General features: G+C 38.5%; 1 protein-coding gene across 1 annotated transcript in view; it reads right to left on the bottom strand.

Moving 5' to 3' along the window:
• Nucleotides 1–16,015, bottom strand: part of astn1 (astrotactin 1) — a 223,201-nt gene that overhangs the window by 92,597 nt on the left and 114,589 nt on the right. Inside the window, 3 exon segments of the mRNA XM_036596278.1 lie at nt 1,586–1,780; nt 3,743–3,909; nt 11,759–11,909. Of these exon segments, the coding sequence (XP_036452171.1) occupies nt 1,586–1,780; nt 3,743–3,909; nt 11,759–11,909 (513 nt within the window).

Genomic DNA, 16,015 nt, shown 5'->3' with positions numbered 1-16,015 from the left:
TGATACTTCAAATGCACTGCAGGATAGTGGAATGCCAGCAACAGAGTTGGTTTAACTTCAGCATGACAGGGAAGGTTAACTTACAGTGCAGTACAGTCTGCCTGTACAAATGTGGGAGCACAGAAAATGTGCCAAACGTATCAGTCAAATCGTGCTCTCCTCCCCCCCCCTCCTTTTTTCCTAACTTTTTGAGGGACACCATTTCACCCTGCATAATGCTTTCCATATAATCAACATTTTGCAATTTTATAATTAAATAACCGCTGCAAGTGTAGAGGCACCTAAATATTTGCATTATTAGGTGAGGGAAAAGCTGTGGCTTCATCAGCTCTGTGAAGATTGTGGCAATGGCAAGAGTTTGTACCTCTCAGAGGGAACTGTGTTTACTCACACCGCTCTAAGATTTATCCTCCTTGCAGCAGAACATCAAGAATAATCTCATTTCCTGGCCTCCATCTCTCCCGAGCATGACCGCTTTGACGATTTCTTTAAGTTTGAAATTAATTGTCACAGCAGTCTGCTATTCTATCAATGATTAATGAATCCGGTTGTAGCAACAGCAGCGCCACTGTTCCCTCTTTTTTGTTCCCTGCAAACTCAAAGTTTCATCTGGCCCAATTAAGTCCCATTAAAGTAAACTTGCTTGTGTTCACTTTCAATTCACTTCTCACCATTTCGCGTAATTAGAGTTTGCATTAGGCCTGGCCTCCCAAAAGGTGCAGCTGAGCAGCATGGAGCATGAGACGGAACACAGGGGCCAGTTGTGCTTTTCAAAGCCTGTCGACACCCGCTGTCTCTCCGGTTGCTTTCAAATGAGATCAGAGCATTTGAGATTTGGCTGCTTGATAATATTAACTCCATTCTCGCACTCTGCCTCTTTTTTTCTGCCATCGGCCCGTACGCCCCTCCTCCCACCACCAATCACAGCATACACAGTAAAAACGACATTAGCCAAGGCCTGAATTTAATTCTGGTGCTGTAGATGACTTCTTAGAGTGATCTTTTGACTCACTGGCTGTAGAGGACAGCATAGCATGCCCTTGAAGCAATTAGATGAGCCTTCAAAGTATGCTTCAGGAAGAACTCGGCTGTACTGGAATACACTACATTATGAGTAACAAATTTCAACATAAAAATTAAGACTTTTGTGACTTGTGATTAAATGCTGGGATACCTTATGATTGTACAAATGTCTAAACTTACAGATCAAATAATTGTATGCAGTTTCTATATATGGTTTAGAAGAATTTCCAACTGTATTTCCTACTGTTGACTGTTACGCATAGCAATTACTAGTTTTAAGCAGTTGTAATAGGTATATCATTATCTTTGGATTCTCTGAAAAAGCCTCTTACAGGGAAACAGCAGGGTGGCTGATGTGAGCCAATTACTCTAATATCAAATGTTTCTCAGAGTAAGGAGAGGTGAAGATACTTGGCAACACCAAGAAAAACAATTATCACACGCAGTCATAGTCCTGTTTGGACACATTTTAAAAGTATAGCCTCTTAATTAAGATCAGATGCATACCAGCAAATTGCCTGCCCTGGACTTGGAATAATAAGTCACTTCATCATCATCCTACCTGAAGGTGGCCTTAAGGATCTGGCCTGACGTGATCTCTTTGGTGCGGTTGTCATAGCCGTAGAAGAGGTCCCCAAACACGGTCTGGTTGGCTGGGATGTCAGCCGCCTCTCCACAGTCCACTCCCTCAGTACAGGCATCAGACAGCGGCAGACAGGAGCGGCCGTCCGCTCCTCGCTTGTAATCCTCGATGCAGCTGCAGGGATGGAGAGCAGAACAACTTTTATTTATTTCAGACTCTGCAACAAGGCAATGCCAAGGCTTGTAAGGCCATAACAATGGCAATAACAGCAATAACAATGCCTTGCTGAGCCTATTTAAAACACAGATTTTTCCACTCTCTCTCACTTGTTCTTGGAAAATGTCCTAGTTTTGAAATGCTCATAGAACTTGAGGTTCTGCAGTATTTTGGGTGTTATGGAAGACACAAAACACTGAGAAGCAATTTAGTATTCATGAACATCTGCAACACTTCCAGTTCATGTTCCAGTCATTTTTGGATTTGGCTTGTTTCTGCACAGAGGCATGTCATGGCCCATATTACAGAGGTAGAGAATGTAAGAACTACAGGCATTTGTAAGTTAGGGCTGTGTTTTAGGGAGTGCTATTTATTTTAGTGAAGGAACAAAAAACAGCTTATCATCCGAAAAATAATACCATCTTTAGAGTGGTACTAGTTCTCACCATAGTCCTTCATATTTATAGCACTATGACACCAAGGTGTCGCGCTTGCTCTGTACTACACATCAAACAGAGAGAAAAGGTGACCAGGTTTAGCCACTCTGTCTTATTCGCCTTGCCAGCACTCTCCAGCAGGAAACCGCCAGCGACAGAGGTGAGATATGCCCTGCAGCTAAAGCACCCATAATGCAACCCGCATTTTAAGTGCCTTCAGGTTGCCTTGTCATATTATCAGACTTTCCCGCTGCTGAGAGAATTAAGCACATTTGCCACCTGGAGTCAGGGAACCCTGGCTATGGAGAGGTGAGGGGATTTCTCAGAAATGCAGAAGGGCTGGGTCAGAAGAGGGCGGTTTAGTATAGACAGCGACACAAGAGGAGGACAGCTCCTTACAGTTCATTCTGTTTTGGCCGTGCTCTCTGCAGCAGACTTTAAGACCCTTCTAAAGACTCTAAGACCCTTCTAAAAGAGTCTGAGTGTTGTACAATGAGACTTAAAAAACGTTAAAGTGATTGGAACCACAAGGATATCCCTGTTGACGAATGAAATCTATACAAGCATTAAATTCTGGAATAATTATTGCAAGTACTTAAGCTTGCATGTAGTAATACTAATTTTATGTACATGTGGATACCATGTAATGTCAGTATTATGGGTGTGAAACATTGTAATTGTGTAAAGTATGTCACACACTTTTCTGAGAAAATAAAGGTATCAATACCAGTGAGTCTGCTTTAGGCTAAACTTTCCAGGAGCAGATCAAAGTCCTGCATCACTTTGAATATTACACTGCTGTTTACAGCAGCATTATCCTCAAAACAGGAAGTGGGGACACCAAAGGAAGGGACCTCATGCTTTTTAAATGCACGTGCCATAAAGCAGACAACCACTCATCTTGATTTATGGACTGAAAAAAGAGCTAAATGTTGAGGTGAGCTGGAGCTTATGCAATCAGCTGAATCAATAATAATCAGTTTAGAAGGCACTTCAGCTCTCATTCAGACAGATATGCACACCCGAAATGGAGCCTAATCCTAGCTTTTAAGAGGTAACAGGTTTATATATCAGCTCAGACATCCCTGCTGTGAAAAACTCAAGTCATTTTGAGCAGGAAGAAATCCAGAACTGTACATGGGTAGCAAAATCTGCAACCGTAAGCATTCTTAATAATACAGCTATCAATATTTAAAAGGACACATTTGATACAGAGCACCTGCAGAACTTAAGCTTTTACGTAGAAATTCAAATGCATTTCATATGCCACTCTTAGGAAAAAAATGACAGGCTTACTGAAAACTTGAAATTTGGCAGTTACTGCCAAGATTGTTTGTTGAGCAAGGCATCCTGTTTTTAGGCTCAACAGACAAGAATATGAGTTTTTGCAGTCAAGATACAAATCTGGAATAAAACTTGGCAACACTGGGTAGGACTGAGCATGTTAAGGAGTGCAAATATGTGTGTGCAAATGTGTGTTCACCCGCAGAACATCTGGATATTGTAAAGTGTGGGGTCCTCCTCCAGGGGTGCTAGCTGCTGAAGACACAGCTGCTCACAGCCTCCATTAAATCCATCTGAGCAGTCGATGCCAATGTGGTGGTCATAGCAACCTGTGCCATCCTTCATCGGGCTCAAACCAGGAGGGCACTGATAAAAGGAATACAGAAGACAGAAACATTAAAAATAAAATAATCAAAAATCAGTTCTCAAAATACCAAAAGTGCAGCACCATATGAAAATAGAACACAATGCATTAAGTTGTCAATATATTCCAAAAAGTAAAAAGAATGTCTTGTAATATATTTCTTTTTTGGCTAGCTTCCCCACCAACCACACATGTCTGCGACACAAGAGCCAAAGCCCGATACAGACAGATCTCCACAGCAGGTGTAGGACATTCCAAATGACACTTTTTACCCCTCTTTTGCATCACAGACAGATTCTGATACTGCAATTGTATGTGGTGAGAAAGTTAAACCTGCACAAGGTTAACCGACTTTCACAACTCAACACCTGCTCCCTCCGTTTCACACTGTCCCCTGCATCTCCCAAAGCAATTTTGCCCAGTACTGTGAAGCCAGATTCACATGATGTTTTCTGTCAGCCCCAGCTTCAAAGGGGAATTTGATGGGTTGATTCGTACTAGGTGCCCTGCTTGAAGAATAGGAGGAAATTCTCAGTGTGCCTTTGGGCGTTAGGATATAAATTTCAAATTCTCTCTCAGGTGGCCGGTGCCCACAGATTCTGGCAAGAGGCCTTTCTACGAAGAGCTTGCAGTGAAAAGAAAAGTTACCTGGCAAGAGCACTGCAAGTTGGGATGCATATTTCTTTGTGAGCTGTGCAAAGCAGTATGCTATGTTGTGGCAATCTAGTGTTAAGCATGTCTGTTGGTGCCCCATTTAGAAGTCAACAAGAGAGCACCATGTTAAATTACAGCATGTGTTGATTTGAGTTAAACCTGATAAACCTACAATACAAGCATAAATAACATTTTGGGAATCTGGGTGTAGAATGAATCTTGGTAATAAAGCTGTTCCCGCTCAACATCATAATTTAAAAGATAATGCCTCCTGTAGCAGACATGAGAGCCTAAAAAATCTTAAAAACAAATGCTTCACAGTGTGATAAAACTCAAGCAGATTCCTTCAAGTGCTCAGCAGCAGGTCTAAAGTAAATTATGCATTCCCTGACCTCCATCTTTTGCCTTGAACTCATTTATATCAACCCCATCAAAGCTTGTGTCGGTAACGTGCTTTATCCATATTGATTTTGTCGTCTGGCAACGGCTGCCACAATAAACCATTTATCAGCTGAAGGGATTAAGGACACTGAAATTCTTGACTTATTTGTTACATGAACACTTTAAATCAAGTGGACTGCAGGGGTTCAATAAAAACAAAAGTACCTGAGAGAAAAAGAGACAGGAGACACTGAGTGTTAGTCAGAATAATAGTTCCTGTTAGTCAGAATAATAGCTGTAGGTACTTTCTGCTATTTATTAATGTGCAAATGCCATTTAGTCTTAGTCTAACTGCAAAATTAGTTCATTCAGACCATTGACTCAACACTAAGGACTCTTCTCAGTTTATGAAAAGGATACTAGGTAAAAGTTCAACAAGAGGAAGGAGATTTAAGAAAAAAACATATGACTTCTTTATTATACGAAACCTTTCGCAATTCCTTGCAGGTGTCAGTTTAATAATCAATGATTCAATAATCTGCTTTCATACATTTGTAGGGTGTTTCTAAACAAAGAAGCAATAGGCAGCTCATTTTCCCCTCTCCTAATACTCTTTAGTGGCTTTTTCCAAAGGATTGAAATGTGATACACCTCGGCACAACTGAGGTCAAATGAGTATTTATAGTGATTGGATCTCTGCTTTCTATTTCTTCCTTTTGGACCATAGATTTAGAAAGGTCAGCTGAGTCAAAGCAATTCTGTGGGAGAAGATAATACATAGGGGTATTTATGATAATGCCTTTATCCACAGAGTTTTATTCATTTTTGGGGCCAAGAGGGCAAACATACAAGGAAGGAGTTTAGTGAGAAGGACCATACCCTAGCTCATTCAATTCTTATTTTCTCAAAGAGTCTGACCTTGGCCTGGCTCTCAATTTCTATATCTGTACCTATGGGGAAAATACACAATGTATTCCTGAGTTCTTATTCCAGAAGAATTGCTAGGTTTTGTGTGCAACAGTTAAAAGAGAGACTGTCTTTTTACAGAAAAGAAGGGATAGCATCAAACAATAGGTTGATTATAATTGCAATGTTGTGCTGAATAACCTCGAGGCTATTGTATGTGACAATCCTCACACCAAAGAGTCCCCAAGCATAAGAAGTGTAATCTAAATTGACATGTACTGCAAAAATGTAAATTTTTACTTGTTGCTATAGAATCATGTGAAAACCTACAGTAAGTAAGTTTATATATTGTGGCATTGGCATACGATAAGACGCGGGAAACATTGCGCTTTAAAGGCCAGTGCTCTTTTACTGAACAGGCAGCAAGGGAGAACTGCCAATGGCAGATAGCTGGCAGGTCATTTCTGGCCATACACTTCCACCTGAAGGTAGGCACTAACTCTGCACCAACTACCCCACACCCAGCACAGAACAGCACAAACAACACGTGCACATCATTAAGCTAAAAACAACTTATTTACAATAAGGTCTCTCCTACTGCAGATGCAGCATCTCCCAAGAGCTTCCTCGCGTGGCCACACCTCATGCCAATAGTGGGGTGCTACAATATGCTAAACACAGTACTGTGCAAAAAGTCTTTTAGAAAAACTATTCTATTTAAAAAACTATTTTTCTGGGCAGAAAGTGTTTTTCCTAAGAGAAACACTAATATCAGAACAAATACAAATAACATTAAAACAAAAGTATTGATTTTACTTAAGTCAATGTTTTTGTTTAACACCTTCCAAACCTATCCTTGAGAAAGCCCAGTATTAAATAAATATTAAATAGATCTCAATGATATGCCAAAATATGGCTGTATAAATTACTTTAATAGCTCTCCTGTGCCAGTCAGTGCAGAGACGTTCAAACAGTTTGAGCAGCAGCTAATCAACAGCAAAAATGTTGGCTGTGGAGATTTATTTTCTGAAACATTAAATAAGCGATTTGCAATCATTGTTCTTTCTATGAAGAGAGGGCCCAACAAACCAAGGTGTTCTCCATTACAGGTTTTATCTCAACTGAAAACACATCTCACCTGATAACATTCTGCATAGAACAGCAAGAAAAGTATCTGCTAGCATGCCAGTACCATCTGTATCCACAGAACAAAAACATTTACAAAAAACAGTGCCAAAGCGCAAATTAAAAGTAATGGAATTCATTGTCTTAAATGACCAAACATTCTCTGCTGTCAAGGGCTTTTGATTTCCACTTTTCATCTTGAATTTCAGTTTCAGCCAAGAACAAATAGTTTGGTGCATCAATAATTTGTAGTTAACATTCAAAACCTGGTTTGGCTCATTCATCCCTTCATTAAGTTATATTAGGTATGCTAATGATGGAACTTAACATATCAATGTCATGGCAGAGTGACTGAGTAGAAACTTGGAAACAAATCTTTATTCTTCAAACTTGCTCAAAAGATTCTTTTGTAAAAGGACAGTTTGTTACATTGTGTAATGTAATGTTTGCTAAACGTTTGCAATGTTTGTTTGCATTTATTTTAATGTTATATAGTATTTTTACAAGCAAAAAGACAACTATTGCCCAGCTAAATGGGAAATAATAAACAACTGCTTAAATGACAAAGACTTTACTACAGTACTGTATGCTACCCTCATGCCAATTTTATTACTGTACCAGCGTGTATGTTTGGCAGATATTTTATTCTTGCATCTAGTCAGTAAATATAAAACACATCATAGTGGCTCTACTGAAGCCATAACACCCTGCACACCAACCATACCATCAATCATATACTTTTTATACAATTTTACAAAAGATTAAACCAAACATTTTCAGAGGAAAATGTGTGAAGTTTGTGAGTATCTTCTGCCCAAGTGCTTACAGAATTAGCCATAAAGTGTTCAGCACTGAAATCTCGTCATTACAGAATGGCAACCAAACATCATAACTCTCTATCAAACAGAAAAACAACAGTAGCAAAAATCTTTCACATACGCTTGCTGTTTTTTCACTGTTCCTGGGTTTAACAGAAAACTATTTCTCAGGTTCTGTGTTCACTGGTCCTTGTTGATGTGAGTTATATTTCAGAGGGATTACAGTCATAAATTAGCATGCCTAAGCACCTCGGCCAGCTAAAAGTGGCCCTGCTGCAGCAGAGAGTAACAGAGATGGACGGAGAAGGTCCCTTTAAATCCACTCTTTGATCCTGAATGGGGGGAAAGAAAAACATGGAAGTGCTCCCCACCTGCTGCGTGGCAGCCTCTCTCCTGCACTGCATGCACACACAAGACCTTTTTTTGGTATCGACTAGGAGCTCAGAACTGCTTAGTAGTCTGAATGCAGTAGGAGCTTGCAAAGCATTGGGCAGAACAGGAACCGGGTGTCGTGATGGAAGGGGATGATAAGATGCCCTTCACAACACTACAAGTGGGACCCGTCACCATAAAGAATGTCCCAAAATTAAACCTTTCTTTAAGGAACTATGCATGAAGTAAGAGTGCCTGGCTCTGCTTCTATCAAGTATTGTTTTAACCTCAATGTTCTAATGTTCAGATGCTACAAAGGCTCATTTTACTGCTAAAGATAGGATATGTTAAACAGGGTTACTGCAGTAATATTGTTCCACAGAAATTCCACTGAAAATCATCTCCTCTATTTATTGGATCCTATTGAATTTATGCACCACATGAATGTCAGAATCATAAAATTTGTTAAAATCACAGAGCTCCTCTTTTGCAAACATCTCAAGTGGCCTTGTTCAGGTGTGTACAAAGATTAATTTATTCTTCATGCAGATGGACAATAAGAAGGCTGCAAGCTCCCTTTCAGATCTCTCAATTGCCCACCCTGCACTACAGATTGTGACAGAGGAGAAAAGGAACTAATTAATCACATCATCATTTAGCAATTATCAGACTTTTCTTCCAAATGAGCATGCTGCAGTGCTCCCCAGGAGTGCCATACATCAACGGGGTGGGTCACTGAGAGGCCGCTCACTGCGAAGTTAAAAGGCCGCTGCCGACTGGAGTTGCCGTCCTCAGACAAGGTGTTAATTGATTAGCGAGGAATAGGACAATCTGGGAGCCAGCCAGTGAGCTCTTCTGATAAAACAGCCTGGGGCGTAATTTACACATACTCCGTCATCAGGTAATTACAAAACATCAAGCATTGGACGCAACAGATGGAATCTGCACTAGCTAAGAGAGGTGAGAAAGTGTGCATAATTGTCCAAGAGATAAAAAAAAAGTCAATGCAATGTTATAAAATACAGTAAGTATGTCTACATAGTCAGCGAATGTTTACCGTTATGGCGTTTTTTTAATACAAACAGTCTGCACTGTTGGGGAAACAAACAAACTCTGTAAAAATTAAAGAAAACAACCATCATCAACAACAGATAAGAATATTCAGATGAACCTTCTCTCAGAGCACTGCAAGGCCTTGAGTGCCAAATAGTCTTGCGCTATGCACCTTGCTATGAACCATGGGACATTCTGGAAGTGCTATTAGAGAGGGGGGGAGCAAATATAATTGGTTCTGTTTAATAGTCATATTATCTAGGGAGTACAAATGTATCCTCCAATTTGTGCACATTAGCCAGTGCCTCACAGGGACCATGCAAAATATAGGGTGGTTATTAAATTACATATATTTGATATCTTCCTCAATTTCAGGACTAATTTAATTTTTACGTTACGAAAAACTACTGGCCGAATGATGCTTTGAGAAGCAATCAAAGTTGTTTTTTCTTAATAATAATAAAACTACAGGAAGAAACTTTAGATTGCAATATATTGAGGACAGGCATAGAAGCCTAAAACCTGCCATGCTTCTCACTGCAGTATGAAGTGTTGTATCTGAAGGCTCTTTTTTATATTAATATAGGCAGCCTCATCTGGGGTTGACCGCTCAACCCATTACTGCATGCTAACCAAAGCTATGCACTGCTTACCCAATCTAATAGCTTCCAAGGAAAATGTATTTTTTCCAGACTACAGTTTAGTGGCCTTCACCTTTCTGGCAGAAACAAATAAGGTAGTTTAGCATGTTCTGCCCTCTTTATTGCACATTAACAGATTAAGCTAAAAAATATACATGAGCTGATTATGTTAACCAAGAAAAAAAAAAATACATATGTACTTACAACCACAAGGGTTTTTAATTGCTTAATAATTATTACATTGCTGGAGTTTTTAAACAACTCTGTGTCACTGCTCGACTGAGAATAGCACATCAACCAAAAATATATAACCAAAAGCATCCAGAAACTGACCACTGATAAAAGACAAGAGCATGACTTACACAAACTGTGCAGTAACAGATGAGCTAAAGCCACTAATGTTACATCCACAAGAAGGACCGACAAGATAGACGTGGCTCTTTGTATCAACCCAACACCACACAGGCTACCATATCACCACCAAGTCAGTGTCACTGCAGTGCTGAGAATGATACACACCCAAATAATACCCACTCAGCGTCGGTCCTGTGGGGGGTCCGTCAATAAAGGGGTAAAGAAAGGATAATAAATTACGCAGAGAAACAGATGGACTATAACCTGTAATTGTTTAACTACAAAATGCACCTGTACAGTAAGTGGACCTGATAAAATGGACCATGAATGTAGATACAAGGTAGGTGCACCCCAAGTGGTCAGTGAGCATCTATGAAAAGTTTAGTAAATTTTGACCTATAAATGAAACCAGCAGAGATAAGAGCATGAGGCCCTTTCAGATATAAAGCCCAGAACACCGCAACTTTTTCAGGAATAATGTCAAACACAAAGGTAATACTGTCAAAAACACAGGTAAATAGAACACATTAAGAGTCAAATTCATTTAGAATTATTTTACATTTTCATATCGCAGAAATTTGTGATAGATTCACCCCTGGCAAATGGCCCCATCAACTTACCCAGCATTTTGACTCCAGTTCACATTCACACACAACCTCATTCCACTATAACCTAATTCTAGTATATTACTGGAACATTTATGGGTAAAACTGCATGTGTACAAGTGATTATGCACATGCACTTGTGAGACCTGCATTTGTTTGACATTACTCACCTAAAAGCATACATGGTATTCACAAAATTGTGACCCAATCAAAAGCAGTCACAAAGACAATCAGCGCCTTTTCTAAGACGATTCTCTGACAAAGTTCACATATGAAAGGCCACCCAACCACACTAATCACCTTATGCATACCCCAGCCAGACTGCAAGAGAAACCAGAGACCTGGGCTCATTTCATGGCTGCTAAACAGCCATTAGGGAACGGGAGAAACTCAGAAAAGAAAGTGAAAAACCACAGGATATAAAAGGAATAAAAGGAATAAAACACTCAAATCCTTATCTCCAGAGAACTTGAAAAAGCTCCCGAAGCAGACAAGAGGTCATGACCAATATTTATAAAGCAACTGAGAACAAGACTGCTGATCCAAATACCCTATCAATATAGTCCAATTCATTTAAAACTGAAAGGCAAAACCTGACTGCTTGCTCAGGTGTTAGTGAGAAACATAATTTTTAATATGACTTATGTCTGACTTGGAAAAGAAGTACAACAAGAAGGTTTTCTCCTCTAGGAACCGTGCTTTTCTCAGGGAGGTACCGAGTTACTATTCACAGTGACTGGTGCTGCAGCACATTCAGCACGGCACCCAGCATCCAGCAATAGCACCTCACACAGCTGAACAGACTTAATTCATTTATGCCCTACACCGGGTTCTCAAGATACTAAGCAGAACCAGTTTAATATTTAACTAAGACTGGGAAACTGCATGAACAGAGAGATTTAGTTGAATAAAACAGAAAGAGAAGGTAAGAAAGAAACGCACCACACAGCCAGTGGAATCCAGCTTTCGGTCAGAGATGCAGCGGAAGTTGCGGCTGCAGCCCCCGTTGTCCTTCGAGCAGTCCCGTACAGGGCCAAAGGAGTCCAGCAGGACCTCTAGACTGTCAAAGGATGAGGAGATCATCAGCTCCTCCCTGAAAAACACCATAAACACAAAGTGTGTGGTAGATAAACATTTCCTAAAAACAATGGCTAAATGGTATAATTCAGTCTGATATAAATTCGACCTCACAATGAATCAGTTCAATTACATTAGGAATCAATCGTATCATGAAATCTCACATTTCACCAAGGTTTGATTGGATTCATTTTGATTCAGAAAGCAAAAATATACTAAACACAAATGTTACGTAAGAAATTGTTTATGCAATACTGGATAATAAGATACAAAATAAAACCAATACATCAGCCTTTTTGTATTTTGTATTTTGTATTTTTATGTTGATATTGCCTGAGAGTTCTGGCCAAAAATGAGCACACATTTAATTAATTATTACAGTCTTTTCTCAATCATTTAACAGTAAAACTAATACCACTACAATACTCTAGAACTGTTTATATCATCAAATATCCCAAACAATTTAATCAGCTAACAAAAGAAACACTCAGTTCACAAAACTGTAAACAACTGTCTCATACAAAATACAGTAATTTATGCTCACAAGCACTCAATACAATTAACTAAAGTACTGTGAAAAATATTCATTTTTACAGGTTATTCCTCTGTATAATTTAAACAGAATTATTCATTTTCTGCATTTTACTGTCACTTTTCGGTATTTCTAAGCATGTGTTGCATGCTGGGTAGTTTACCCTGTTTCTCTACTGCTTACAGCTGGAGCAGAAAGTGCACCAGTCAAATAAGAATGGAGGAGAAAGCTGCTCTGTCATCATGAGAGAGAGCATCCAGCTACTTTTTAACCATAATGCTAAATTCAAATGTGTTGTTAATAAGACTGTAACTATATAAAAATGTTAGGTATAGTATTAACTTAGTCATGTGACTACAGCATTGAACATTGCCTCATGTTAGAATAATTAAGAATAAAAAGTATCTGTTAACAAGCTAGCAGGCTTTTTTTTTAGATTCTTTTCCTGTGACTTCTTACAGCAATGTCAGCTACCTTAATCAGTCAGCATGCGCTGCAATTTCCTAGAAATGGTAATGATTTGGCCCATAAACCAGGCATGAAAGGAGTTCAAGTGTATAAAAGCCAACTAGCTACATTAGCTAATGTACATGAACAGTGGCTAGTTAACCAAACATTGAATATTTCCTGTTAAAGGAGACAAATGTTTTACAAAACATGGTAGATATTTAGGGGCAAATGATTAAAAAATTAAGAAACGTAATTGTATTGAACTTGACCATCTTTCACTTGTAATGATGGAGATTTTACCACAGGTACTCTGTTTTTAACGTATCACTGAGGACAGGGTTACCCAGAATTCTTCAAGAATTCTTAATTACCTCTTATTTTCTTATTTTTCATCAGTTCTCTTTAAAGAATTTTTTTTTTGTCACAACATTATCTTCACGCTAAAGCGTAGGACTGGACGCACTGAACTTATGTTTGTTTTACTCATCATGATAGTGATTTATGTTCAGATTTATCAGTACAGCTTGTCTTGCTGTGATAAAAGAAACCAGGTGGTAACTTTAAGTTGCCACAGCCCCAAAAAGTCCCTGATTATTGGCATATTATCAACAAGGAAAAATGAATGTTTTTTTACGGATAAAACTGTAAATTTTATGGAATGTTACGCATACAACGTGAAGAAATAGTCTTGTATATACACAGAATATGTCCTGTAATTTAACATTTTTCTGTTGTGATTGAATTGTCCATTATTTTTACGGAAAATGTACCATTTATATATTTATATTTTTTTTTAACAGTGCATCTAAACCTACAACTCTCCAAATACAAAGGTGTGAAGAGAATCAAATATCAAATAATCCAGTCAGAATCACACACACACAGTAGATATGCACACACTATGAAAACAGAAACTCTGTTGCAAAGCACAAAGCATAGTTACAAAATTCCACCCACTGAAAAAAGTTTTTGACATCAAAAGTTTGATCATCCGTACATTATGATTACACACAAAAAATAACCTCTCAACTGTTACAAGTACCATTATGTACAGTATGATGTACAGTATGTAAAGTTTACACACAAAAAAGGAAAGCATTACCTTAATGATACAATGTCTTTTTTACCTCACAACTACTCTGGCCTCTGGCCAAACAGTTGTGGAATAATATTCAGAATGATGGACTCTGCCCTGCCGTGACTCTAGAGTAAAATCTATGCACACTCCATTCAGAACCGCAGGAAGACTGTTCAGGTAGGTTCCAACCTGCATACTTTCAGTGACTAGCTAAAAAATCCTTCAGCTTGGACTGAGGAACTGCGAATTTGGTGAAAGGAATGTGATACATAGTAAAACATTCTGGATGTTATATGCACTGACAAACAAAAGCAAATCAGAAACAAAATGCAGCAAATGGTATATAGCTCTGGTGTTTGAGTGCAAGGAACAGATTGCTTGGTGTTTTCATTCAGTCACAGTGTGTATCTAAACAAGAAAAAAAATGTATTTACATGGAAAACTACTGTAACTATTTGAAACTGTGAAGTTTGAGTCCTACTCCCTCAAGACTTGCCTTGATAGTTTTTCATTTTTTCAAACTAATTTCTTTGCAAAACTTTTTACCCATCAGTTATCACACATCATATCACACACTACAATGTATAGTCAAAAATATAATCTTTGAAATGTGGCACTTTGTAATTTTACAGTACCTGCACACTTTTGTAATGTATGTAGATTTACATACAATAGTATGACAATATGAGTAGGCTGTTCTGAAAACTGTTCTTTGCCGTAACAATGTTTTATAGTAGTTTTGAACTGATCTCACCAATAGCACTCAGTAGTGTGCATGAGCCATGTGTTATAGTAGTTTTACATTATTACATAATCGGCTGATCACAGCTGTTTGTGCTGTTATTTGTTTAGCACAGTTTTGGACTGCTTATTTCATTCACATGTTTCCTTTAGTCTTATTTATCAGAACGCTCGGTGGTCTGTGCAAGCAACATAACAGTCAAAAAATTATTCCACAGCTTAACAGTTCTCAATAATTTGCCACGTTAATACAAAATTTAACTGCTATGAGGTAGTCCTGGGTTTGCATATGTTTTTTACAATGGCTTGAATGTAGAGATGTTAAATTGATCCTAAATTTCATCACTAAGGACAAGAGCTGGTTGATTATGTATACATTATAGCAATACAAAATGTACTACGCAAAAGAAAATTCATATGATTTTCTAGTTTATGTATAGCATGATGGCATTTATCTGCAAATATCAAGAAAATTAGATGTCTTTTTAAAAAATTGCATTAGTGAATCTTTATCCTTTTCATACTTTGTTTAGAGACAAAAAAGTTCACACATTTGCATTCTTTACGAAGCCCTGAACATGCGAACTCAGATGCTTTGACCTTGCTATGAGCTGCACTGACTGGAAAATTGCATTATGTGACTTTTCCCCCCCTCAAATCTCTGAAAACATCCACATATTTATGTCATTACTTTGAAATATGAATAGGCAATAGTCTACCGAAATCAAAAGGCATGACCTTTTTATTGCCCGATGTTTTCTGATCGCTAAATCACGGTGGCGCCCCATGAATGGGATATCTGCAATAAATGGAGTGGATTTATGAGCACGCTGGCATAGGTCAAGCCTGGTAAGAAGAAAAAAAATGGCCTGTATTGTTTTGCAAATATGATGTCCTCACTCCCCACTAAGAGATAGCTCCAAACAAATGGGTGAGATTTGTTGTGTTTTTTTTTGTTTTTTTTTTGCATTTTATCATGCAAACCAATTTGGCTTAGACACAATTTGACATAAGTGAGCCTGCTTTTGTTTCTGAAAAGTTAATCTGACCAGCCAGATAACTACTGAGACATCTTTGTGGCTGTGGCACGAGACCAAGAGCTGCTGTATTTCTAGAGACAGAAAACACATATTTTTCAGCAATGTCACCATCACAAACAGAAGAGCTGTGTTTTAATAATGAGAGGATGATTCTGCTGCTGTATATTTGACATTCTGCACAAGTGCTAAAGAATAATTAATGGAGTCTATAGTGTCAACCCCACTTAATGAAGGACACTATAGTTCATGCACCTCTGGCTCCCCCTCTCTCTATTCTTGGT

The sequence above is a fragment of the Colossoma macropomum genome, unplaced genomic scaffold (genome assembly GCF_904425465.1).
Source record: "Colossoma macropomum unplaced genomic scaffold, Colossoma_macropomum, whole genome shotgun sequence".
In the NCBI taxonomy this organism is placed as follows: Eukaryota; Metazoa; Chordata; class Actinopteri; order Characiformes; family Serrasalmidae; genus Colossoma; species Colossoma macropomum.
The sequence above is the reverse complement of the archived record's forward strand: the minus strand, read 5'-3'. Positions and strand labels throughout refer to the sequence as shown.